At 42.6% G+C, this 27,986-nt stretch overlaps 1 protein-coding gene across 2 annotated transcripts; it reads left to right on the plus strand.

Annotated features, from left to right (window-relative positions):
* The first annotated feature begins 1,100 nt into the window (after window positions 1-1,100).
* STOML3 (stomatin like 3) lies at window positions 1,101-26,404 on the plus strand. 2 transcript variants are annotated; one of them, XM_081547765.1, is made up of 7 exons: window positions 1,101-1,442; window positions 15,776-15,879; window positions 15,961-16,033; window positions 19,311-19,393; window positions 20,916-21,119; window positions 22,842-22,976; window positions 25,130-26,404. In XM_081547765.1, the coding sequence occupies exons 1-7, from the start codon at window positions 1,391-1,393 to the stop codon at window positions 25,352-25,354; spliced, it is 876 nt and encodes a 291-aa protein (XP_081403891.1). In that variant the 5' UTR covers window positions 1,101-1,390; the 3' UTR covers window positions 25,355-26,404. The 2 variants fall into 2 exon arrangements, with proteins under 2 accessions (XP_081403891.1, XP_081403892.1); XM_081547766.1 differs by lacking the exon at window positions 1,101-1,442 and adding an exon at window positions 14,787-15,006.
* The last annotated feature ends 1,582 nt before the right edge of the window (window positions 26,405-27,986 follow it).

The raw sequence follows: 27,986 nt of genomic DNA on the forward strand, positions 1-27,986 counted from the left end.
GAACGTGGCAGGCTACAGTCCATGGGGTTAACAGAGTAGGACATGTCTTAGCAACTAAACCACCACCACCACTGTCTTTGATAAATTGCTTATTCATTCATACAACAAGTGTCTGTTGGATGACAGCTATGTGCCTGCATTGCTCTAAATGCTGGAGGTGCCATGGCAGAAAAAAAAAAAAAATAGACTCAGTTATTCCCTCACAGAAGTTACAGTGTACAGGTCAGGAGTCAACATTTTCTGTAAAGGGATAAACAGTAAATATGTTAGATTGTGCAGGATATTCAGTCTCTAAAAAGCAACCACTCAACTATGTTATTGCTGTTTAGTCACTAAGTCATGTCCAACTCTTTGCAACCCCATGGACTGTAGCCCACCAGGCTCCTCTGTCCATGGAATTTCCCAAGCTAGAATTCTAGAGTAGGTTACCATTCCTTCTCCAGGGGAATCTTCCTGACCTGGGGCTTGAACTCATGTCTCCTGCATCGACAGGCGGATTCTTTACCACTGAGCCGCCAGGGAAGCCTGAAAGTGACCAAAAACAACATAGAAACAAAAAGACATGGCCGTGTTCCAGTAACAATTTATTTACAAAAAGTCAGTGGTAGGGCACATTTGCCCAGCTGACTGCAATAAGCCAACACCTGATCTAGAGGAAGAAACAAACATTAACCAAATAATTATATGTATGGTAACATGTGCAAAGGCCCTGTGGCACAGAGGACACATGTAGTTTAGTAGGGTTGATTGAGGCCAATGGGGCTATTGCTAAATGAGTGAGGGACAGATCATGTGAGTGAGGTTGGAAAAGGAGGGAGAGACAGACCAGCAGTTCTTTTAGGACATGTACGATTTTCATCTTTACCTATTAACCATTGGCAATCGTTGGATTATTTTAAGCAGGATGGAGATATCAAATTCGAGTGTCAGAAGATCACTCACTGCAGTGTGTACAATGCACTGAATGAAATTTCCTCATCCAAAACTTAAGGGTGGAGATACGTGCCCTGTGGATTGGACAGTTCATTATGATAAGCAAATTACATGTGGTATAGATGTGTTTTATAAGATATAAATGATGTAGACAACTACATAGGGGTAAGATACAAGAAGCAAGACAATCAGAAGGTCCTATACATACTTCTGAATTTTCTCTATGAACAGTGGAGTCTGAACTCAGGAAGGAGATCGTTTTGTTTATGTTAACAGACTTCCTTCACCAGGGTAACTAATCCTCAGGGTGCCCATGAAAGAAGAGGAACTTCTCTCACTCTCTCTTTCTGCCTCTCTGCTCTTCCTTCTCCCAAGCACATCTGGGTGCTTCCTGGAGCCCAGGTCTGGCTCCAAACCCATGAAAATTTGCCAGGTATAAAAGCTTCTCAAGAATGAGATGGATCCCAGGGCGTCCCCTCCAGAGAAGCTGGATAAAGAGAATTTAGTGGGTAAGTTCATTTTTCCTGCCTTAAGTTTGAGAGTTGTATCGTTGCAGAGAGTGAGCACGAGGTGGATTAATACATATTGAAATTGGCTTCAATTTCATTTAGAGCCCAGAATTTTGAATTCATGACTTATTGTGGTTTTTATTTGCTTCTTGAAGACCAGTCTATGACTTGCCCTTTTTCTTAAGTGTTAGATAGAATTTTTGTTTATCTTTATATTCATTTTTTGGCATTAGCTAGCAAAGTTATGTTAAGCAGGCTAAAATTTATTCATTCTCAAATATCATTTGATGATGCTTTGATTAAATAGAAAGGTTGGTTTGAGCTGCACCATGTTTGATATACTGATCTCTCAAGTTGAGGAAAATAGAACAGCCTGTAAATATGAAGTGTAGCTTGAATACTAATGTTCTTCTGTACTGCAGAGCATTTTGCTTGCATTATTTTAAATCTTAGGATATTTCTAAAGTAGATTCTTTTATAACTTCATTTTATGATGGAGAAAACTGAGGCTTTGAGAATTTGAAAACTTGGAGGTCCAGAAAGTGGTGATGGTGATGATGGCGCTGATGGTATGTGTGTGTGTGTGAGTCCTAACCTGTGCTCTATACAAGTAACCTGTGCTCCATAACACAAGTTAGAAATGGGGTTCACATTTGGTATGATCAGTTTGTAAAAGAAAATATACATTTAGAGGTACCTACCTGCATTGGAAGAGAGACTTTTCTCTTGAAGTAGACTTAACAACACGGATACATTGAAGGCCATGTACGGCATTCGGAAGGTGCACGTGGGAGGACTCTTCTGGTGTACCCTTGATTATTTTTTTAAGTAAGAAGTTTCATGAGATTTTTTAGTTTCCACTTAACAGGTTAAGACATCAACTGGTCTACAGCCATACCACCCTGAACGCGCCCGATCTCGTCTGATCTCGGAAGCTAAGCAGGGTCGGGCCTGGTTAGTACTTGGATGGGAGACATCAACTGGATAAAGGGCACGGCTGAAGCTGTATCACCCGTGAAATATTTTAAAGCATTCGTGGGTCTACTTGGTTTTGAGTTTTGACTACAGTGAACAACCTGCCCTATCACAGAACAAACAGAAGTAGAGCTTATACATTACAACTTCTGATTTCATGTGCTCCAGGCAGTTTATGAGATGCAGTGTTGATCCTTCTCCGAGATGTATGGGATATGTTTGCCCTTGCCCTCCTCCATCTTAGACACATCGACAAAACAACACCATTAGGTCTTTCAAGCTGTAAAGGAAATTCCCCACACAATGTTGTGAGAATTAAATGAATAACTGAGTCCTAGTTTTCACCCCCAGTAGAAGCCCTCTGCAGAATGTGCCTCAGGCTTGTCCCAAATTTCGAAAGCCACAAGGGTACATTTCTTCCTGACTCCAAGTTCCGTGATATCACAAGGATAAATCAGAATGTACAGAATGCTATAAATTAGGGCTTTCCCTCCCCACCCAGGGACCTCATTAGCACTTCTCATTAGCCTTGGACAGAAAACCCTATCCCTTCCTTTTTTTCTTTCTTATTTTTCTTTAAGAGGTAAAGTGAAGTTAATTGGCATCTTGATCATCTCCATCTTAGAAACTCTTCTCAATGTCAATGTGCAAAAGAATCTTCCTGGGGAGTGTTTTTAAAATGCAGATCTGGTCCTCACCTCTAGAAGTTTTCCTTCTCAGACCTTCTGAGTCTGAGATGGAATTAGAAGTTTGCCTCCAAGTAAATTCCTAAGATAGTGAGGTTGCCAGATTAAGATCACACTTTGAGTGATTTAATTTAAATTCAGTTTCTTAAATTTAGCAATTCTGAATTTTTTCTTTAAAAAAAAAAAAAAAAAGCCCTTGGTACAATCTGTGTGCATATTTCAGAGAAAAAGGGAGGAGGGCAGACAAATTGCAGGTGATGAAAAGATAGTGTTTACCTGGTGGATTTTGCTTTAGATTTTATGTTCGGTACTTAAAATCCTTGTTTCACTAGAGAAAGGACCAAGAAGTTGCTGAGACTCTGTATTACTGGCTATATCTCCCCAGGATCGGAAGTGAACAGAAAAGGGGAAAGAATTTGTAACACTCTTTGCCAGGCCCAGAGAAAGTGATTGTTCTTATTCCACATATTTTATTCCCCACCCAGCAAGAAGCATCTGGTCTTTCCCGCTCTGAAAACACATAGGACTTTTTTTCACTTGACTTGAGCAGTTTTTTTTTTGCAGAGTGAGTCCCATGGACAGAGGAGCCTGGCGGGCTACAGTCCATAGGGTTGCACGTAGTCAGACAAGACTGAACAGACTTACCAGGCAGATGGGTAGATTTTTATTTTTATTTTTATTTTTTTAGATTTTTATTTTTAAAGTGCTTTTTAAAATTATAATGGTAGCAAAAAATAAGAAAATTCTGAGTAGTATAAACCAGTCATACTTCGATCACTCAGAATTAACCACTGTTAATATTTTGGTTAATTTTCATCCAATATAGTTTTTTTTTTTTTTAATGTGGACCATTTTTAAAGCTTTTATTGATTTTGTTACAACACTGCTTCTGTTTTATGTTTTGGTTTTTTTTTGCCTACAAGGCATGTGGGATTTTAGCTCTCCCCGCTCCCAGCATTGGAAGGTGAAGTCTTAACCATTGGACCACCATGATGTCCCCATCTGATATTTTTTCTAAGCATACTTTCTTACTAAGAAGGATTATGCTGTCCATATAATTTTACATCTTACTATTTTTTTCCTTTAACAATATACCACAGCAATTTTCAGCTTCCCTGGTGGCTCAGATGGTAAAGAAACTGCCTGCAATGCCAGAGACCCAGGTTCGATCCCTGGGTTGTGAAGATCCCCTGGAGAAGGGAATGGCAACCCACTCCAGTATTCTTGCCTGGAGAATTCCATGGACAGAGAAGTCTGGCAGGCTACAGTCCATGGGGTCGCAGAGTCGGACACGACTGAGTGACTTACACACATAGCAATTTTTTCATGTTTTTGCAACTTAAAAAATTTTTGTGGTTTTGTGGCGATACATCATGGTTCACTTAATTATCCCTCCATTGTACTTTCAGGGTGTTTTGATTTACCACTTTTATAAATAACACTATGATGAGAATGTTTGGGCATAAATCTCAAGGACAAAATATTTGTATTTATTGTATTTATTATGGGTAGTTATTTCAGACAGAAAAAGGAAAGGGAGAGATGAGAATGATTTTAGCAAAATGTTTTCTCTTTATTTTCTTCCTATAATGGTGGGAGTTGAGAGACAACACCTATGAAGGAGAAAACTTTGGGACGTATGGTTCTCAGGTTAATTGACTCTCTTGAGAGCAAACAGAATCTCCTCTGATGGATCATTATTTCCAAACAAGAAACTTCAAACGTATCAATATATCTATCTGTCCTGTTGCTGAGCATCGTTTTTGATAGTTCAAAGTGTTGAGAGCACTGCCCACTTCATTCATTCAATGAATGAATCCAGAAGCCACTGTGTTTCAGGAGATGGATGTAAAAATAAAATGCCTGCTCTCAGAGCAGTAAAAATCCACAGGAAAGTTAATTAAAAATTACAATGTACTATGGAAAGTGTTGGTAGAGGGTGTTGTCGAAACTCAGAAGAGGAGCCCCTGGAGGTGACGGCAAGATTGGAAAGTCTTCCTAGAAAAGAAAGTGAGAGAAAGGAGAATGTAGGGTGTGCAGAGGGTCTAGGGAACACCGAAGCCCACATAAAGCACAAAAACGTGTGAGGACTTTGGTGTTTTCTCTACCAAAGGGGGTGTTTATGTGCTGTTAGTGTGTGATCTAGTTACCTAGATCCAGAAGTGAGAGACTGGGAGTTCCCTGGAGATCCAGTGGTTAAGACTGTGCACTTCTAATGCAGGGGGTGTGGGTTCGATCCCTCGTCCAGGAACTGAAAGCCTACGTGTTGTGTAGCGCAAGGTCACAAAATTAAAACAAACAACAACCAAAAATCAAACAACTCCCTCCCCCAAAAGAAAAAAAACAGAAATGAGAAAAGAAGGCACTGCCACTTGAAAAGCTGGATCAAAGATGCTCTAAGAGCCCATGTGTCAAGCCTGGTCTCTGAATGGCAGGCTTGGGAGTGGCTACTGCATTTGACCAATGGCAATGGATGGAGTCCCGTTGGAGGCTGCGGGCCAAGCTGCCCCTGGGTGGGAGAAGGTCATATAAAGAGGGGTACACGAGCGGGGCTTTGTGTTGGCGATGATGCTTACATTCTTGGGCTGAAAGGGAGCGTGCACAGTACTAAAAACATTATTTTTACACCTTTTTGAACATTCCATTTCAAAATATATCTTAACTCTTTCTTAAAAAGACCAAACAGTTAAAAAGAAACTTAGTATTAATATAAATGTGTCGTGAAGTTCGTGTCTGTAGTTGAGATGTAAGTCTCAGTTTAGAAAACTCTTGGGGTTATGGAATTTTGTCGCCCTAGGACTAGCGATGATGATAAAATCATCACCTGCACTGATTTGGTAGTTTTGCAGCAAAGATCTGGTTGTCTTTCTCAGTGTCTCTCTGTCTCTGTCTCTCCTTCTCTTTCTTAAGGTTCTAAAAGTGATCTGAAAGAACTTATAAAGTCAGTGACCAAGCTACTTTAGGAGGTACAAACCTGTAGGAGTTAGGGTTCTATTGTATGTCCTCCTTAAAAACATAGTTTTTGCACATGGAGAGGAGCCATCCACTGGATGGGCCAGAATATCCACAGCTGATATTTAGAATTCTATGGTAAAAATAAATTAAGAAAAATATGGATACACGTATATGGATGGCTGAGTTCCTTCACTGTTCGCCTGAAACTACCATAACATTGTTAGATGACTATACCCCAATACAAAATAAAAAGTTTAAAGACTGGGGGAAAAAAAAGAAAAAAAAACCAACAAATGTCAGTTGTCAAAGCACATATTGACCTGGACAAAATTAAATAGGCAAAAAAGGAAAACCTTACTCAAGCCTATTGCCGTCGAGCAGAGAGGTCAAAACTCAATCTGAACCAGCACCACCAAAACAAAGAGGTGTGGGGTTTTTCTTGTTTGTTTTTATAAAATTTTTGTTGTTGTTGTTTGGCTTGCGGGATCTTAGTTCCCCAACCACAGATGGAACTCAGGTCCGGGAAGTGAAATTGCCCAGTCTTATTCGCTGGACCACCGGGAAGTTCCCCAGGGTGTGGGGTTTTTAAAGGCTGGAGTGCACTAGTGGAAAAGTATGAAAGACTTTGCAGGGTGGTCGTAGACCATCTGGGTTTGGTTTGCTAATAAACTTCCCACATCTTTATGACAGGTGGTATATTTTACAGCTTGCAGCGCCGTGTCTACTGAAGTCAGTCTCCTACCGCCCACAGAGACTGGGAGCGAGGGGTGCTGTCTTCTTAGCGATTGCATTTCAAGAGATCTCCCAGGTCCTTGAGAAAGATAGTCCCAGATTGTAAAAACTGGCAAGAGGTTTTGAAAAAGGCTTACATCTCAAAGGGGCAGAGAAAGAATTTACAAAGATAAATGTTCTAAAGGAAGTGCTCATGGAAAAGGGAAATCAGTGGTCTTGAGTCAAGAAGAATCTCTTTAAAGGTTCATCAAGCTGAAGGAAATGTTCAGAACTGGAGGAAATTCCTAGGCAGTGGCCTGGCTCACTAGGGGGCCTCCTAACGAGGTTAATAATTTCTTTGTGTGCGTTTGCGCTCAGTCACTTCAGTCGTGTCCGACTCTGCAACCCCATGGACTGGAGCCTGCCAGGCTCCTCTGTCCATGGGATTTTCCAGGCAAGAATACTGGAGTGGGTTGCCAGGCCCTCCTCCAGGGCATCTTCCCAACCCAGGGATCGAACCCACATCTCCTGTGTCTCCTTCACTCCAGGCAGATCGTTTACCACTAAGCCACTAGGGAAGCCCTATTAATTCCTTTACATGTAATTTATTTAATCCTCACGGCTAGCTATTATTGTGCTAACAGAGAAGGAAACTAAGACCCCAACAGGCTGATAACTTGGGAGACATCATCTAGCTTGCATGTGGCAGTGTCTCAATTAGAATGCAGGGTCACAGGATCCGGCACCTACAGTTTCCATTCCTGTAAGCACCGTCCACAGGCTGGTTGTGCTAAAGCTCTTCCATTCTCTCCATCCTCTTTTTTTTCTGAGTTTGCAGAGCAAGCAGTGAGCTTTCCATCCTCAGTACTAGCCTGCCCATGGGTATCCTCTGGTCTCTATGTGAATCACTTTTTATGTGGTATGAGATACATATACTACAGTGCACAAGTCTTAAGCCCTTGGCTTGAGAGACTGAATACAGGAACAGACAAAAGGCTGGACTATATCTAAAAATAGGACTCTGACCACCAGTCAGCAGAAACCAGCCCAGAAAACCAACCCTTTATCTATAATAACCAGCTCAGGAAGCCAGCCTGCTAGATGGCAGATTTGCAGGAAGCCAGATTGTTATCTCTGACAACAATTCAGGAAGCTGAACAATTCCTTCTGTAACAATCAACCCCTAGTGGCCAGGGCTTGATTAATAACTGACAGCTCTCCTCCTTTCTGTCCCTGATCGCAACTTAGGATCAACAGAAGAAAGCCACGTGGTACTCGTATGTGATGGTACTCCAAGACCATCACATGGGATGCTCTGCCTCTAGTTCGTCCACCTGTAGCTTCACCAGGGCGACAGCCTCCAATCAGGGCACACCCGGAGCCTTCCATTTTTTTCCATTACAAAGCTTTCCCACTCCTCTGTCTACCTTTGAGTCTCTGCCAAAACGCTAATGATAGAAATGGACTCTTTTGTGATAGCAAACCCTGAATAAATAGCCTTTGCTTTTCTCTTTGCTGGCTGGTTTTTATTCCCACGGGCTCAGTATGTGTAAGTCTATGTAATCACCACCCAGATCAAGATACAGAACATTTCCAGCACCTGAAAAGCTCTCTCATCTCTTCCCAGATAATACCCAACTGCCAAAACTCCACTACCCAGAGACAGTCTATTCTGACTTCAAACATGATAGGTTAGTTTTGCCTCTTCTTGAATTGAAGTGAAGTCGCTTAGTCGTGTCTGACTCTGCGACCCCATGGACTGCAGCCTAACAGGATCCTCCGTCCATGGGATTTTCCAGGCAAGAATACTGGAGTGGGGTGCCATTTCCTTTTCCAGGGGATCTTCCCGACCCAGGGATTGAACCCGGGTCTCCCGCATTGTAGGCAGACGCTTTACCATCTGAGCCACCAGGTAAGTCCTTCTTGAATTAAATGATACAATACGAGATTATGCAGTATGTATTCTTATGTTGTTGTTGTTTAGTCACTAAGCCGTGTCTGACTCTTTTGAGATCTGATGGACTGTAGCCCGCCAGGCTTCTCTGTCCATGGGATTTCCCAGGCAAGAATACTGGAGTGGGTTGCCATTTCCTTCTCCAGGGGATCTTCCTGACCCAGGGATCGAACCTGCATCTCCTGCACTGGCAGGCAGGTTCTTTACCGCTGAGCCACCAGGGAAGCTCATGTATTCTTACACATGGAATCAGAAAGTATGTACTCTTGTGTCTAGCTTATTTTGCCCAGTATTTTGTCTATGGGATTCATTCATATTTTGAATATTTTGAATTCATATTTTGAATGCTATAGGAGTATAGCATTTGTCTTTTTTCCTGAGTAATCTTTTATATGAACATAACACAACTTTATTCATTCTACTGTTGATGGGTCTGGGTGGTTCTTTGTTTTTTGGATTTTATGAATAAAATTGTAATCAACATTCATGAATATGCTTTTCTCCGTAATCAGTCTTCATTTCTCTGAGATATTATTTAGAAGTTGAATACTGAGTCATAAAGTAAGTGTATTTGGCTTTAATAGATACTTCCAAATAGTTTTTCAAGGTGATTGTATCAGTTTGCATCTATGAGACTTCCGATTGCCCCACAACCTTGATAAAATGTGGCATTATCAGTCTTTGATTGTTTGCCATTCTGGAAGCTGTGTATTATTATCTAATTGTGGTTTTAATTTCTCTGATGTATACTGTACATCATTGTTTTGGTGTTTTTAAACAATGTCATTACTTAAATGGCTATTTCTGCTTAGAGAGGAAGTGACTATGTATAGTAACACAGATCTGTGGGCTTAAATTGTATATAGATAGTACTGATCTAATATTTAGATACTGTTGACCAAGACAAAATTGGGAAATAAGCAAGCAAGTCATCCAAACTATTTGATTTCCTAAAATTTGTTTCTACTTCTAATGCCATCTAAGTGGGGTTAGTGATCTAGAATATTCCTTCCCTACTTCCTAGCCTCATAGGAGTTAAAATCTTGCCTTGAGTGTTTACGCTTAGTCCTGGAGGATATTTAAGTCTCCTCTGGTGCTATGGGGTGCATCTAAGCTCCAGGAACAAAGCCCCAGAGGCATTCATCTACAACTTGAAGCATGGTTTTGCCTCGCTGCCAAAGATTGTGGAACTTGTGGGTACCACTTTACTTAAATGGAGATTAAGGTGGTGGTGACAGCACTAACCAGGATGCTTTCTGGCTGCAAAATGAAGAGTTGGCCTCAGTTATCTCTAAATCGCTTCCAAGTCCCAGAGTTCTTCTCCCCAGAGTCAGCAGTGCTGGGACTCAGGTTTCTGTCACTCAGTCATGTCCAATTCTTTGCAACCCCATGGACTGTAGCCAGGCTCCTCTGTCCATGGAATTTCCCAGGCAAGAATACTGGAATGGGTAGCCATTCCCTTCTCCAGGGAATCTTTCTGACCCAGGGATTGAACCCAGGTGTCCTGCTTTGCAGGCAACTTCTTTACCATCTGAGCTATTAGGGAAGCCCCAAACTGGTAAAATATCTGTTAAATGGATGAAAGAGAAATTGGGGTCAATTTGCTGCCCCCAGCAAAGTCCAGTTCTCCACCAGGAAGTAATATGATGGCAACTTTATCGTATGGTGGCAATTACCCAGTTGGATGGCATAACTGACTCAATGGATATGAGTTGGGTAAATTCTGGGAGTTGGTGATGGATAGGGAGGCCTGGCATGCTGCCGTTCATGGGGTCGCAAAGAGTTGGACACGACTGAGCAACTGAACTGAACTGAACTGACAATTACCCAGAGAAAACACCCCTCCACAGATTAGGATAAAGCAGGAGATGAACAGATGGCTAAAGCAGGAGATGATCAGAGAGGGTGTGGTCCCTTTTCTTTCCACCACCCCCTCAAGGGAATGGCTCAGGGAAGGCTCTTGGAAGGATCCTTGAGTAGGATAAGGTAAAGGGTGGGTATGGGAGATGCAGGAAGAGCCTTTGTAATACAATCTCAGTATTTCCTTTGAATTGGAATTGTAATCCTCAAATCCACTTCTCAGAACAGCGTCCTGGTTTTAGCTGTGGGGGAGGTGAGAAGAAAGAAAGCTGGTTCTGCAGGAGGCTGTAAAAGCAGCTTGGTGCTCCCCCAGAGCTGCTGTGCTCACAAGGCTGAGCTGCACAGCCCTGCGGGGAAGGCGACAGCCCCACTTTAACCGCAACTAATGACACCCCCAGGCTCCACCGATCCTCCCAGGGGCAGCGGCCTGGGTAATTCTAATGCTCAGGTGTAAATCTTGGAAGATTAATCATGTCCTCCTCTCTGGCCTCTCTCGGCACATTTAGTGCTTAACAGAGCCACACTAGCAGGTAATGATGCTAGGGACTGCTGCGGAGCTCATGGAGGTCAGGGCAGTTTTCTCTGTGACCAGCACTTTCTATTGCAGCTTGGTGTTAAGGCTGTAGAGAGTCTGGATGTGTCTAGGGCTTGCTTGGGCTCCCCTGGTGGCTCAGACGGTAAAGAATTCGCCTGCAATGTGGGAGACCTGGGTTCGATCCCTGGGTTAGGAAAATCCCCTGGAGGAGGGCATGGCAACCCACTCCAGTATTGTTGCCTGGAGAATCCCCATGGACAGAGGAGCCTGGCGGACTACAATCCATGGGGTCGCAAAGAGTCGGACACGACTGACTAAGCACGGCAAAGGGCTTGCTCACGGCATAAAGTGTAGCTGATGTCCTTGTGCGTGTGGCGGTGTAAAGTTACGGCCCCCAACACCCCTAGGTTTCTGAGCACCAACCATGGCAGTGTCAGCAGGGGGGAAACACACCAAAGGGGCAAGGACTGTGCTGCGTTCTCAAAGCTTTCCTCAAGATGCCAGGAAAGTGTGAATCATCTGGGAGAGTCGTGTCCAAGCAAGGTTATTGCAGCCTTGTTTGTAAAAGCAAAATTGCCAGCAACCATAATATCCATCAATAGGAGAACAGCTAAATAAAACTTTTTTTTTGAGTCACACATTTAGGATACGAGGCAACAGTGAAGAAGAATAAGGTAGATCCAGATGTAATGCCGTGGAAATATCTCCAAAATGTATTCAGTTAATATATTTTGAAGGCAAAAGGAGAAGAGGAGGGCAGAGGATAAGATGGTTAGGTAGCCTCACCAACCAATGGACATGAATTTGAGCAAACTCCAGAAGATAATGAAGGACAGGGAAGCCTGGCATGCCACAGGCCACGGGGTCACACAGAGTCAGACATGACTTAAAAACTGAACAACAATATTCAGTTAAAAAAAAAAAAAAAAGTAGAAACAGTGTGATGCCATTTCTCACAAAATCTACAAATCAAAACCAAGGTTTTATAACTGTAGATACATGTATGTAAATGCACAATACTGGGTCTCTAAGGACATATACCAAACTAAGTGGACTGAGGAGAGGATTATTGGGGGGACTCCAGTTTTATTCATATTTCTTGGATTTTTTATTAATGAGAATGTACATATACAAGGTATGTCATTAGTAATAACTTTAAAAGTGCTAATAAATAAAACAACAAAGATTCTATGAGAAGGCACAAAATGACTTTTTATCGTGCATATTAATAGCCTGATCCACCCCAATGTGGTCCAAAGTTTTGGAAGGTGATATTTTGGAAATTTAAACTTTGATGTATGCAGGCAAACCCTTATTGTTATGGAGTAGATCTTTATGTGCATTTAAAGCCTATAAAAGAATATCTGCTCTCAGAAGTTTTTCACATGAAATATGTATCTATAACTTAGATGCTTTTCATTTATTAGAATGCAGCAACAGAGAAGACTGAAAATAAATGGTGAGGACAGGGTGTGTGGGAACAGGCACAGGATACAAACTATTTCAAGGGCACTTACCATCTATCAAAATTGTAAATACTAATCCCCTTGACCTAACACTTCCATTGCTGGGAATTCCTCCTACACAAGTCCACAAAGATACATATTAGGACTTCTCACAGCATTATCTATAAGAGCAAAATCCTAGAATCTTGTCTCAGTTCAGTTGCTCAGTCTTGTCTGACTCTTTGCAACCCCATGGACTGCAGCACACCAGGCCTCCCTGTCCATCACCAACTCCTGGAGCTAGCTCAAACTCGTGTCCATCGAGTCGGTGATGCCGTCCAACCATCTCATCCTCTGTCATCCCCTTCTCCTTCAATCTTTCCCAGCATCAGGGTTTTTTCCAATGAGTCAGTTCTTCGAATGAGGTGGCCAAAGTATTGGAATTTCAGCTTTAGCATCAGTCCTTCCAATGAATATTCAGGATTGATTTCCTTTAGGATTGACTGGTTTGATCTTCTTGCAGTCCAAGGTACTCTCAAGAGTCTTCTCGAACTCCACAGTTCAAAAGCATCAATTCTTCAGTGCTCAGTTTTCTTTATAGTTCAACTCTCACATCCGTGCATGACTACTGGGAAAAACCATAGCTCTGACTAGATGGACCTTTGTTGGTAATGTCTCTGTTTTTTAATGTGCTGTCCAGGTTGGTCATAGCTTTTCTTCCAAGGAGCAAGCATCTTTTAATTTCATGGCTGCAGTCATCATCTGCAGTGATTTTGGAGCCCCCAAAGATAAAGTCTCTCACTCTTTCCATTGTTTTGCCATCTATTTGCCATGAAATGATGGGATTGAATGCCATGATCTTAGTTTTTTGAATGTTGAGTTTTAAGCCAGCTTTTAAGGATCCTTGTAAATATTCATAAATGCATGTTTGTTAAAGCATTGGTAGCAGTAAAATGGATTAGTGAGGATGAATTTGAGGTGGTATCAGTGAGGCTTAGTGACTTCTGTGGTTGGCCTGGGCAATAGTGTGGATGGTTAAGGCATTCCCTGAGACAAACGTAAGCATAAGCTGTTTGTGGATTATCTGAGTGGAGATACCAGCAAGTATTATTAGTTTCAGTGCCTGTGTGGAATGTGAAACCAATCAGAGGAAGTTTGGGGCGAGGGTGGGGTTAGTTGTCAAGGAGAAGAGAACAAGAAGCAGTAAGGATTTAAAACAAGGTGAAATAGTTAATATAAATAATTCTAAAGTACAGGGATCAGCCAGACCTGGATGCTTTACAAACAAGAATCATAGCACTTGAGAAATTATGTAATTGATGTGACTAAAGCTATAAAGCTTTAAGTGGCTGAAATATGATTTGAATTTAGTTCCATCTCTTCCCGGGTGATATTAAGCTAAAATGCCCCTGTTGTGGTAATATGTGATTAGCTAAAAGACACTGAATGTAGTGAGCTGATATAACAAAATTCTATGAAAAAACAAAATTATCAAATATCAGTGCCTGCCAAGTCTCTGTAATATTCATCAATCTGTAACATGGGGATCATGGTAGTGATATACATTTACTAAGATAGATATAGGACCTTTCCTGATTGTTGCGGTCCTTTAATGGACCGGAACCTGGTGGTCCGGAGTCGACGATAAGGAAGTGAAAGAGACAAAGAGGCTGATATTCCCTCGTTTACGCAGAGAACCAATAAAGCCCTTGACACAGGGCTTGCATTGCTCACGAAGGCTCAGGGCATCCTCTCGAGGAGCTCCTGAAAGCCCAGCGAGAAAGTGAGCTTGGCAGGTTTCCACGGTCCAGAGAATTAGCTTGAGAGACAGAGAGAGAGAGAGAGAGAGAGAGAGAGAGACGGGGACTCAAGCTCTGATGGAACAAGAGTGCTTTATTTGCAGAAACACATGTTTTTATATCTTCATACAAGGCAGCTTTAGACTGTGAAAAAATTGAGCAAAAACAAAGCCGAGCAAAGGGCCAGAAAGCATCCCATATCCTGAGTAAGAGGGGCATAACTAAATAGATTACATTTAAGTAAGGTCACTGAAGGGAGTCACTGAGAGGAATCCAAGCAGGTGCCCTCTCTCATGATCTCAGTCCTGAGAACTGCGTGCAGCTCTGCTCGCTCCTGTTTTCAGGGAACTGATAAGGAATAGAGAATCCTTGAGAAATGGCACACAGAGTAACATATTGGATCCCTTAAAGCTGAACGTCCCCTGACACCTGACGGCTCAGCGAGTGAGAATCAGCTTGAAATATAGGAGACACAGGTGACACGGGTTCAGTCCCTGGGTCGGAAAGATCCCCTGGAGGAGAAAAATGGCAACCCACTCCAGTATGCTTGCCTGACAAACCCCACGGACAGGAGCCTGGTGGGCTATGGTTCAAAGGGTCATGAAGAGCTGGACACGACTGAGCGACAATGCACAAACACGAAGGTAGATACTAATGTACGGGTTAGGTGCCTTAAATCAATAATCCCATTTAACCCTCATCAAGTTCTTCAAGGTAGGTGATATCTGTCCCCGTCCTACAGATGAAGAAATGGAGGCTCAGAAAGACTGAGTGGTTTTTCTGAGACCACAGCCCTGGGGAGTTAAGGACTCACAGAAACTCAAATGTAAGCACTCTTGAAAATGTTTTTCCTTGTGCTACAAGTTCCCCTTTGGGGATAATAGTACCTACCTATCTGCCTCAGAGGTTGTCTTGATTTCACCTGGGGAATTAGGGCCTGGGAATCTGTCTTTTATTTATTTATTTCATTTTTATTATTTTTGACTGCACCGTGAGACATGCAGGCTGGATCTGCACCCCTGGACCACTGGGGAAGTCCCCAGGAATCTGTCTTTTAAGATCGCACCCTGGTGATTTTCATGTGGGTGGTTTTATGTGTTTTGAGAGTAATAAACCATGGCAGCCCTATGTAAATGCTATGGTTATTATTATTATTGATTGCTATGAGATGTGTCTTGGAAGGGACAGGTCCATCTTCATCTAAAAACCTGAAGGAATATTTTCTGTGTGTGTGTGTGTGTGTGTGTGTGTGTGTGTGGTGTTACTGCCATCAAGAGTGTGTGTGGATTCAGGTTGCTTCCTCAGCCCCATTCCAGCTTGGCCAACTCCCTGGATAGTTTCTTCATGCATGTCGCTGAATTGCTTTCCTAAGAACCATGTCAGTTACAGGCTTGCCTCCTTCCCATTTCCTAGGCATCAAGAGTAAAGGGCTTGGTGTATGTGGCTGGATCCTGCTTTTCCTTTCTTTCCTGCTGATGGTCATTACCTTCCCCATCTCCATATGGATGTGCTTGAAGGTAATACCCTGGGTAACAGATTGGTCTCTCTGTGCGAGTTGATGAACCATTAACACTAAATGCTCTCCCTTCATCTCTTAGATCATTAAGGAGTACGAACGTGCTGTTGTATTCCGACTGGGACGCATCCAAGCTGACAAAGCCAAGGGACCAGGTATAACACTGGTTTTGTTGAACTATCACCAGGTTTAGTTGAACTCTATGACATTGCTAATGTTTGTTTTCAACTCACCAAAATGGAAATTTCATAGGACAGATTCTAATATTCTTGAAAGAAGAGTCTATTCAAACAGTAACTTAAAAGGCACATGGAGGAGAATGGTTATTTGCTATACCTCTCTAGTAACATCTGTTGTCTGCCCTCTAATAAGGTGTATTTAAGTAAAACCATTCTCTGTTCAATTGCACTGTAGGGTCTCTGGGGAACTTCCTTATTCACTCTGTGTGCTCTGCACTTGGCTATGTACTAAAGCAGGTGCTCAAATGTCTGTTACATTTTTAAACATATGAGAAACTTCAAAAGGAGAAGCTTGTTACAGAGACTTGGCCATTTCAAGTAGTATGATCCTACTTGTCGAATATAGACTTCCTTTGTGGTCCAGTGAAAGTGAAAGTTGCTCAGTCGTGTCCGACTCTTTGTGACCCCCATGAACTATACAGTCTGTGGAATTCTCTAGGCCAGAATAATAGCATTTCCCTGGTAGCTCAGTCTGTAAAGAATCTGCCTGCAGTGCGGGAGGCTCAGGTTTGATCCCTGGGTCGGGAAGATCCCCTGGAGAAGGAAATGGCAAACCACTCCAGTATCCTTGCCTGGAAAATCCCATGTACAGAGGAGCCTGGTGGGCTGCAGTTCATGGGGTTACAGAGTTGGGCACGACTGAGCAACTAACACTTTCACACTGGTGGTCCAGTGGCTAAGTCTCTGAGCTCCCAAAGCAGAGGACCTGGGTTCAATCCTTGGTCAGGGAGCTAGACTCCACATGCTAAACTTGCATGCCTCAATGAAGACCCTGTGCGCTGTCTGATAAGGAACCTAAGGGAAAGAAAGCAAGAAATGATTGTTAACGGGTATCTTTATGCGTTCATCCAAATAGAGGTGATGGAATTATCCAACTGAGGAATAACAGAGCAAAGCTAAACCCTTTCTAGTTATGTTTCACCTGGTGGAGCCAAGATTATAACTTAGGGAAAAAAATGGATTTGAGAGAGGTCGAATAACCACAGCTTGAAGAACTCTTGAGAAAAGTCTCTTCTAAATGAATTTTCCCAGAAGAGTTCACCACTAAATGTCCCAGGGTGACAAATCTCATCATACATGTCTCTGGGGCTGAGGAGTTACCTCAGAATGTCATGAGAGCCAGAGGGAAACAGGCCAAATTGCTAACCGAGAACCTCTCCACTTCTGTAAATTGTGAACTATTCTTTAATAATAAAAGTATTCATAACAAGACCTGCTACTTCCTGAGCACTTAATACATGTCTGGCACTATGATTTTTTTTAATAATTTTATTTATTTATTTTTATTTTTGTTTCTTCTGCATCCTCCTTGCTGTGTGGGCTTTTCTTTAGTTGTGGAGAGTGGGGGCTACTCTCAAATTGCGGTGTTTGGGTTTCTCATTACAGTGGCTTCTCATGGCGGAGCAGGGCTCTAGGGCATGCAGGCTTCAGGAGTTGCAGCTCCCGGGCTCTAGAGCACAGGCTCAATAGTTGTGGTGCCCGGGCTTAGTTGCATGTGGGATCTTCCCGGACCAGGGATCAAACCTGCGTCTCCTGCATTGACAGGTGAATTCTTTACCACTGAGCCACCAGGGCACTACGTTTAGCATTTTATTTCATCATCATGTTGTGTGTGTACTGGTCACCCATTTGTGTCTGACGCTTTGCGACCCCATGGACTGTAGCCGGCCAGGCTCCTCTGTCCACGGGATTTCCCAGGCAAGAATACTGGAGAGGGTTGCCATTCCCTTCTCTGGGGGATCTTCCTGACCCAGGGATCCAACCCGGGTTTCCAGTATTGCAGACAGATTCTTTTACCATCTAAGCCACCAGGGAAGCCATAATCATGCTTAATCTTCACTATCATCTTATAGGAATTGGGTGACTGAAGCTCAGAAAAATTAGATGAAAGTTCCTAGGTCACAAGTTAGTGACCAATAGGGTTGGGACTTAACTCTGTCTAGTTCTAAGGGCCGTGATTTTAACTGATGACTTAGCACCCCAAAAAAGGAGTAAATTAGGAAATAATCCTTACCTCAGAAAGGCTTAGAGACCAAAAGAAAGAAAGCCCCTTAGCAGTGTTTTCTGTTGATGCTACCAGCCCTTTGCAAGGTACTCAATGAAAAAACTTGTTTCTTCTTTGAAAACAAAAACAATAGCACCAGAATCTTTTTGGTAAATGGAAATGGGTGGGTGTTCCCGTCTTGCTGACATGCCTTGTGGTTCTAGTCTTGGTCACTCTTGCTGTAGAGAAGCTTCACCAGAGCAATGTTAAGGCATCATAGAATCCTCAAATGAGTGTCCTCAGCCCTCCCCGTCCCCCAGTCTAATCCTTGACAACTCAGAGGGAAGTAAGAGTATTCACAATTGAGGAAAGTTGTGTATGAGCTAGAACACAGTTACAGAGAAACTATAAATGTTGTAATACACTAGTTTTAGAGACACTGAAATCCTGGGAAGATTTTAATGCTAACATTCCTTCAGTCCTGAAGAATATAAGTGAGAATGTGGACAGACACTGATATTCAAGGCCCAAAGTCTATGCTTGAACCTTTTGTACAGATACTTTTAACCCAGGGAAAAATCAATTTCCAAAATACTCTTTAAAAAAGTGTCAAATTCAATGCTTGAATAGAAGTAGGTCCAATGTTTTTTTATTTTAACTGGAGGATAATTGGCTTATAATACTGTATTGCTTTCTGCCATACATCAACATGAATCAGCCACAGTTATACACATATCCCGTCCCTCTCAAAAAATATCTAATAATTAAATGTTAGGGCTTCCCTGGTGGTCCAGTGGTTAAGACACTGTACTTTCACTGCAGGGGTGTGGGTTTGATCCCTGGTTGGGGAGTTAACATCCCACAGGCCTCTCAGCCAGAAAACCAAAACATAAAACAGAAGCAATATTGTAACAAATTCAATAAGGACTTACAAAAATGGTCCACAGAAAAAATATTGAAAGAAATCAAAATTAATGTCAAGAATCTTTAGCTTCTTAACAAAAGATTTTAATTTCTAGGGAATCACTTTCCTTTAGTCCTTGACTCATAGGGGGGAATAATTACCCCAAAGTTAAAGATGTACTTATTGAAGATCATCTGAGAAGCATTTATATTCCCATGAAAACAATGTACTGTATATCTAGGAGACAATCTGTTGCAGTTATTTTCAGCTGGGTCAAATTTTAAACCGTATTTACTTTTGCACAGGTCTGATTCTGATCTTGCCCTGCGTAGATGTGTTTGTCAAAGTTGATCTCCGGACCGTTACTTGCAACATTCCTCCCCAGGAGGTAATGCTGACTAAAGATACGTTTCTGGGAATAAAACCGGTCTCTTCCCTGTTACATGGACAGTTGAGAATTTATAACATGTTTTCAAACGATAAAGGGAAGGATGAACTGAATTCTTAGAGACCTGCGGGAGGAGTCCTAGGTGGCTCCTGAAACTTTTGGGCCTTGTTTTGCCAGAAGAGAATGGAGCCAAGAGCAAGGGCTGAAAAGCTAGATGACATGGAATGACTGGGTGGGAGAAAGTCTGGAAGAAGAGAGAGAATGGATACAGAAACAGAGAAGCTGAGATGGAGAATGACAAGCAGATGCTTGGGAGGGTTTGATAAATCAGTTTAAGAAAGAACTGAAAGTAATTTGGTAGATGACAATCACTGGTTTTGATATTATCCTTTTCATCACCTTTTCAGAAAATGCTTTAGTACCGTCTGTATCTCTCATCTCTGCTTTACATTTTTTTATATGTTTGGAAACAACAAGGTGAGATGGGCATGGAGAACAAACAGACAGGGCACAGGGCTTGCCGGCAACTGGATTTCAGATAATTCTTTTCAGTCCCTGAAGAACTGAAACTGAATGAGCCAAGCCAGTGACTGGGTGACAGGGAAGAGAAACAGAGTTATTCATAGTCATGCAACTTTCTAATAAACAAAAACAACCCAGGAAGAGGAAAGAAAGTGTGTGGAAGAGCGAAGGGGATTAGAAGAGAGAAAAATCAACATCTTTGGGTAAATGATAATTTTCCTCTGCCTGGTCCAGAAAACTCAATCAACACCCAACCATGATGTCTTCATACCAATGGCGGGAGTTACAGAGTCCTTACCTTAGAATTCAGCCCTAATCATAAGAGACCTTGGGATGCCTAGGCACCTATCACAGGCTTTTTATGGCTCCATGGTAAATAGTTCTAGATGGGAGAATGGAGTTCTAGGGTCTACTTCCGTCGTATGCCCAGAAATCTGATTTTTGCCAAAGTCCCTCGTCATGTTAATTCAGAATAACTAATGCAGAATCTCTATAAAGTTAAATTGGTTTTTCTTTATCTGAATATAGAACACTGGTCTCTGGTGCCATCTATGTTTTCTCAGAAGCATTGCTATTAATCAAACCTGATGAAACTGAGAACCAAAAAGATTTCAAGTATCAGGGAAATGACTTTTCTACCTCTATTTAGAAGGTAGAATTTCAGCAGGGTTCTACATTTTAAAGTGGAAACACCTACTTCACCTCTGAGTCGGGGACGTGAGATTTCCATAAGATGAAGTTACAGGGATAGGTACATATCACACCTATGTAGGAATTTGGCTACTAGTTAGGATGATAGTAGATTCAAGTCAGGGCAGATTTTCAGTGATGCTGGCATGAGTTGTCATGAACGCTCTCCTTTTGTGGAGAGGAATCTGAGGTAGTCGGACGCTTTTTTGGTCATTGTGAAAGTCATGTGTGTGTGCTCAGTTGCTCAGCCGTGTCCGACTTTTTGTGTGAAAGTCATATGCATGTGATTTTCCGTGCTCTTGCTCTCCAGATCCTCACCAGAGACTCTGTGACCACTCAGGTGGATGGAGTTGTCTATTACAGGATCTATAGCGCTGTCTCGGCGGTGGCTAATGTCAACGATGTCCATCAAGCCACATTTCTGCTGGCTCAGACCACTCTGAGAAATGTCTTAGGAACACAGACCTTGTCCCAGATCCTAGCTGGCCGAGAAGAGATCGCCCATAGCATCCAGGTAAAGACACTGAGAACAATAGCCCGCATTGTTAATCCACTCATTTTAATTATCAGTGATGATCAAATATTAGCAGTTCAAAGCACCACCTCCATGTGCGCGCACACACATGTGCACTGCTGCTCTTAACAGATGGGCTTCAGTTTAGCATTTCATTTTTTCTTTTTAAACAATCATGAGGTCCAGATTTAAATATGTAGGTGGGAAGAGGGAGCCACTAGAATTGCTTTTGGAACTCAAAATAATGAATTAACATCATACACTTCAGGTTTTTCTCCTAGGAAAACTGACTTCATGCTCCTAGTGTCAATAAAGATATGAATAGTAATCGTAGTTATACTATTGATGAAGATGTAACAGTTAGCCCTCTCACCTCTTGCTCACCCTAGGTTATGTATATGTGTGTATGTGTGCTAAGTATTGCCCAACTCCTTGTGATTCCATGGACTGTAGCCTACTAGGCTCCTCTGTGGAATTTTCCAGACAAGAGTACTGAAGTGGGTTGCTATTTCCTACTCCTGCTTCCTGACCCAGGGATTGAACCTGCATCTCTTGTGTCTCCTGCATTGGCAGGCGGATTCTTTACCACTGCGCCACCTGGGAAGCCCTAGATTATAGACAATCACATTTCTGTGTTTTTGGAATCAATTACATTTTGATTCTGAGCCTGCCTTCTGTGAGAGGGAAATTCATCTTTGCTCCTTCTCGGCTTCTCCTCCAGTCTCTAAGGTAGCGCAAAGTCCCTGAGGCTTTATAAGATAATATCAGTTCTGCATGATAATGCTCCATGCCATTTGAAGAGCTTCGTAAGTTCAGTGACTCAGATGTTTCCCCAGCACATTCAGGTCAGTGGCTTCTTGGGAGGTCTCCCCATCTTCCGGCTCTCTGCAGGGATCACAGGGAAGCAAGGGCTCACTTGCTATTTGGTAGCATGGAGATCTCTGTGCTTTATGCTTTGGGGGAACCACCCATCTGATCTTGCTATTTCTTGAGGCATTCTTTCTCATCCCTACCCCTCCAGGATGACCAGCAAGCTATCTTCAGTGATCTGAAGTTTTAACAAAGGATGAAGGTGTCTTTGGTTTTAGGCTTCTTCTGCCCTAAAAAAACATATATGCCTTGCTACCTGTTTAAAACTGAGCCACAGGTCAGAGGTTAAACAGAGCAAGAAAAAGAGTATCTCAAAAAGTACCCAGTGATAATATTCATATGTATTGAATTATTGCTGGGCCATGATAGATATCTTATGTGTATTCTATCCAAACCTCATGACAATCCTGAAAGAAAACCTTTCATAGGTATGAAGACTGAGAATCAGAAAGGTTAAAGAGTGAGCCCAATGATTCACAGCTGTAAATGGCAGAACCAGGACAAAAGCCATTGCTGCCTGCTTGGTGTCAGTGACAAGAAAATGTGGGGTATTTGCTCAAATCTAGATGGACAGTGTATGTTCCTTAGGAATGGTTTGGGTGCATCTGCTGAGTAACCACCTCTTAAAAGAAATACCAAGTTTTGTTTCTGAATCCTTCCTGGGATTTACTTCAATTCCAGGAAGGGAGCGGTAAGAACTTCTATTTTCTTCCCAAATGGTCTCACTCCAAATGCTGTAGATTCAAAAGGAGAAAAAGAAGAGGGCTTCTCTTGCATATATAAAATATAGCAGAAACTTTGATCTCATTGCCTGTATCCTGATCGATGTCCTTTCTTTTGACTTGGAAACAGACCTTACTTGATGATGCCACCGAGCTGTGGGGGATCCGGGTGGCCCGGGTGGAAATCAAAGATGTCCGGATTCCCGTGCAGTTGCAGAGGTCCATGGCCGCTGAGGCCGAAGCCACCCGGGAAGCCAGGGCCAAGGTAAGGGTGACTCCAGTCTGCACTGGAGGGCGAGCTCCCCACCCTGGAGCAGACGAGGATGGAGCTTGAATAGAAGCTCAGGCTTCCTCAATGACTTCAATAAGAAGAGGGCTTCTTCTTCTTCTCCTTTGTTTTTTAGAAGTTTTACTGAGAATTTCTTCCTGAATTAAAAGGTCATGGGCAACTTTGAGGGGAAGGATGGGTGAAGGGATATTTAGGGAGTTTGGGATGGACATGTACATATGCTATATTTAAAATGGGTAACCAACAAGGACCTACTATAAGCATAGGAAATGTGCTCAATCTGCTCAATGTTATGTGGCAGCCTGGATGGAAGGGGAAGCTGGGGGAGAATGGATACATGTATACGTATGGCTGAGTTCTTTTGCTGTCCATCTGAAACTATCACAGCATTGTTAATCAGCAATGTCGTTGTTCAGTTACTCAGTCAGTCACGTTGGACTCTGCGATGCCAGACTTCCCTGCCCTTCACTATCTCATAGAGTTTGCTCAAACTCATGTTAATCATCTCTACCCCAATGCAAAATATTATAATATAAACATATATTTATATTATACTCAGTGACTTAGCAAGGTGGGTCCCCTTGAGAGACATGAGCAAGGCAAACACCAAACTCCAGGTCTCACCTCAGCCTCAGCGAAGCAGAGGCTCCAGTGGGTCCAGGAACCTACATTTTTATGTAGCTGGTGATTCTGATGTAGCAACCTGGTGCCTGTCTTTGGAGCGTCAACCCGCTAGTACGTGAAGTGAATACACTAGATTAAGAGGACCAGGTGACTACAATCCAGGTTAGAGTTACAAAATATGAGCGCAACTTGGTCTTGAGTGTTCTTGAATCTGTTGGATTCATAGCCTTCTTGTCTGTGTGGATGAATTTCCTGAAGTATCAGAAACCAGTTGAGGTTAGAAGCCTCCAACTATCCCCTTTGGAATCTTACTTGGGAGTCCAGGAAGATTCCCTCTACTTATCTCTGGCATCTCTGTTGAGTTCCAGCAGCTTCTAAGCAGTGGACTTGGGAGGCACTTTTGCACATGGGCAGTGAGTGCCCATGGATGGAGCAGTTGAGTTCCAAGTCATTCCTGGGCAGCTTGAGAACCAGAGGAGGTGCAGGGCACTTAGGAGAGTTCCAAAGAGGGTTTGCAGACTGGCACTTGCTGCTGCTTGTAATCAAGAGCAGGTGGAACTGGAAACAATTCTTACATTGTAAAAAGGAAACAAAATTGGAAATTTTTTTGTTCTAATTCTGTGAAAAGTGCCATTGGTAGTTTAATAGGGGTTGCATTGAAACTGCAGATTGCTTTAAATAGTATAGTCATTTTCACAGTATTGATTCTTCCACTCCAAGGACATGGTATAGCTCTCCATCTGTTTGTGTCATCTTTGATTTCTTTCATGAGTGTTTTCAAGTTTCCAGAGTACAGGTCTTTTGCCTCCTTAGGTAGGCATTTTATTCTTTTTATTGCGATGGTAAATGGGATTGTTTCCTTAATTTCTCTTTCTGAACTTTCATTGTTAGTACATAGCACAGGGAGCTCAGCTTGGTGCTCTGTGATGACCTAGATGGTGGGATGGGGGGTGTGGTGGGAGGGAGGTCCAAAAGAGAGGGGATATATATATATACATATAGCTGAATCACTTCCTTGTGCACAGAAACAAACACAATATAAAACAATTATACTCCAATTAAAAAAATGAAACAAAATTGGCAACAGAATGTAATAAAAAAAAAATCTGTAACAAATGAAACTCACAGAAGAAAAAGCCAGTTGGAAGCCTTGAATTTCAGACTTCTCTGCAAATGAAAGCAGCAGATGGGGAGCACAGATTCAAGAGCATCACTATGGTGGCTGGATCTGTATTTGTTTGGGTTAAAGGCAGGGCTTTTATTTTGTTTGGGAATGAAACCTAGGGACTCATAATTTGTAAGTTATCTCCCTGCTTCCTGCAACCTCCTCAGATTTCTCTAATCACATAAGGATGTGAAACTCTAATCCTTGCCAAAGAAGTAGATGAAACATGTGTGGCCAAGTGGGGGCTGGGAGAGAAACATCCATGCAGACCCAGATAAAGAAAGCACTAGTCACAGTCGGGAACCTTTATTTCTAAAGTCTTTTCTTTCTGTTGGTGTAGGTCCTTGCAGCGGAAGGAGAAATGAATGCTTCTAAAGCTCTGAAGTCCGCCTCCATGGTGTTGGCGGAGTCCCCGGCAGCCCTCCAGCTGCGTTACCTGCAGACCTTAACCACCGTGGCCACAGAGAAGAATTCCACCATTGTGTTTCCTCTGCCCATGAATATGCTAGAGGGCATTGGTGGCATCACCTATGACAACCACAAGAAGGTCCCCAACAGAGCCTGAGGTCCTCCTGCTGCCTCCGGCCATCACTTAGGCATATCTGTTCCTATGGCGATCCCAGCAGTTAGAAGTGTTGAGAATGTCAACACTGTTCAAGCAGAGTAACTTTACAGCTGGATCAGCATTAGCAGGAAATGGCATAGAGGCTACAAAAGAAAAGAAAAAAAAAAAAAAAAGAAAAAAAAAAAAAGAAAAAAAAAAAAAAAAAAAAAAAGAAGGGCTGTATGCTACTTTTATTTTTAAGAAAGGAAAGAAAACTTTGCATTATTCTTAGGGTAATCAGTAAGTAGGCATCACTGATTTAGAGCAGGAATTTTCTTGCTGTAGCTAGGGGAGATCTTTGGGTGACCGTGATTAAGATTTCAGAATTACTTTTTAATGAGTTTAAGCAGGGCTTCCCTGGTAGCTCAGACGGTAGAGAATCTGTCTGCAATGCAAGAGACCTGGGTCACATCCCTGCGTTGGGAAGATTCCCCAGCACTCTAGATAATCAGCAAAGTAACACATTTATACTAGCTATTTGCCTTATCATTCGAAAGTGATTATTTGCTCAGTTTCCAATTCTAGCTATCTGCTTTGTAATTCCAAAGTAGTTATTAGCTAAGTTTCCATCTGTGACAACAAAACCCCAGAAAGCTTAAAATTATGATTGATTTTGATGTTAAGGACTAAAGAGGCACTGAGGCTTCTGGCTGCAAATTCAACACCACCTCCCTCTCCCAGGCAGATTGCTCTCAGCTCCCTGGCTACCTGTCCTCCTCCTGGGACTGGTGGCCAATCCTGGCCTCCTAGCACCTTTGTCAGAGGGTGAGATAAGACATTGTGACCCTGCAGGCTCCAGTCTGCTTATTTGTTCACAAGTGAGAAGCTGGCAAAAAGTTGTGTTGTTTGAAATCACTAGCAGCCTGCGAACTTCATGTTTTCAGTCTATCCTTCATCCCAAGAGCCACAAGTCATCAAGGATTGTTTGTGAACTCTATTCGTCCTCTCTAACCCATGCCCCCAAACCTCTCAAAAATAAAGACACCATAGAATGTAAATGTATTTTAAAAATTGCTTTTTTGGAGATTATTTTGTTGCCATGGTGCAGTTTTCTTTTGGGAGCCATTTTGAGCAATGGGATAGAATTTTTTAAAGTTACCTTTTATTGAATGTCTGCTGCGTGTGACACTGTGTTCAGCTCCGCATGGATGCTAAGAAGTATTCTTACATTATAAAGGAGAAAGTGGTGTCAAAAAGTTGAATGACTTATGCAGAGTCCCTTAGCTTGTGAGTGATGGATTGGGACTGGAAATCAGATCTGCCTTCAAAGTTCTTGCTCTTAAATAAAGTTTTCCTGGAGGGAGGTGAGTAAGGGAGGCGATGGAGCCCTTCCATTGCTTTTTTGCCTTCGATTCCAATCTTTTAGGTTCTAGAAGTCTGGGTGCTCATTCTAGTTTTCCACTGTGTCTAGGACTCTTGAGAGCTTGCACACACATGTGCACACGAATCCTCATACACTCAAACTTCTTTTCACACTCCACCCATACTCCCCACGTAACACCCACCCTCACTTTCTCCCTCTCTGCCTACCCCCATCTCCACTCACATCCCCTCAGCGAGCTTCCCTCAACACACAGGGAGCATCTGCATATAAACGCAAAATGGAGATCCCACTCTACTTTTGATTTTCTAAGCTGTTTTTTCCTCATGAAGCCATATCATACTTTATATGATTTTTGGACAATTCACAACTTAGGAATTTTTCAGTAGATCCAACTGACTCTATAACTCTGGTGAAAGACAGAGTGAAAATGTTGCATCTGACTCTTTGCAACCCCATGGACTGGAGCCTACCAGGGTCTTCTGTTCATGGAATTCTCCAAGAAAGAATACTGGAGTGGGTTGCCATTTCTCCTCCAAGGTATCTTTCCTGTCTCAGGGATCGAGCCACATGTCTCCTGCGCTGCAGTCAGATTCTTTACCATCTGAGCCACTAAGGAAGCCAAAGAGTCCAAGAAGGCTAACCAATTCCTTAGACCAGTGTGTCTTTCATATGCAAACCAAGCAATTCAGAGCTCCTACCCCACCCGCCTCCTTTCTCTGGCTCTAACACTCTGGTCCAGATCTCTGTACTCCAATCACCCCAGCGCCAGGCACTAGATAAGCAGGGACAGCTCTGTTTAGAGCCCAGTGAAATGATTCAAACCTAATAATTTCAGCTCAGTATTCAGCTCATCCTAAACCAGTTCACCTGCCTTATCCATCCTTTCCCATGGAAACCACAGTAGTGGCTCTTGCCTACTCTGCACCTTCACTCCTTTTGCCTCCTGACGGACACTGTTGCTCCCCTGGTGTTCCTCTTGGGAGCTGAGTATAGTAAGTATCTTTTCAATGGCAATTATCTCTTAATCTGTTGGCCTTGTCATACCTGAATTATAATAAAACTTATATTTAAGAGTTTTATTGGGCTTCCCTGGTGGCTCAGACAGTAAAGAATCTGCCTGCAATGCAGGAGACCCAGGTTTGATCCCTGGGTTGGGAAGATCCCCTGGAGAAGGGAATGGCAACCCACTCCAGTATGCTTGCCTGGAGAATCCCATGGACAGAGGAGCCTGGCGGACTACAGTCCATGGGGTCGCAAAGAGTTGGACAC

The sequence above is a fragment of the Giraffa tippelskirchi genome, chromosome 12 (assembly GCF_054371585.1).
Source record: "Giraffa tippelskirchi isolate mGirTip1 chromosome 12, T2T-mGirTip1v1.2.pri, whole genome shotgun sequence".
Lineage (NCBI taxonomy): Eukaryota > Metazoa > Chordata > Mammalia > Artiodactyla > Giraffidae > Giraffa > Giraffa tippelskirchi.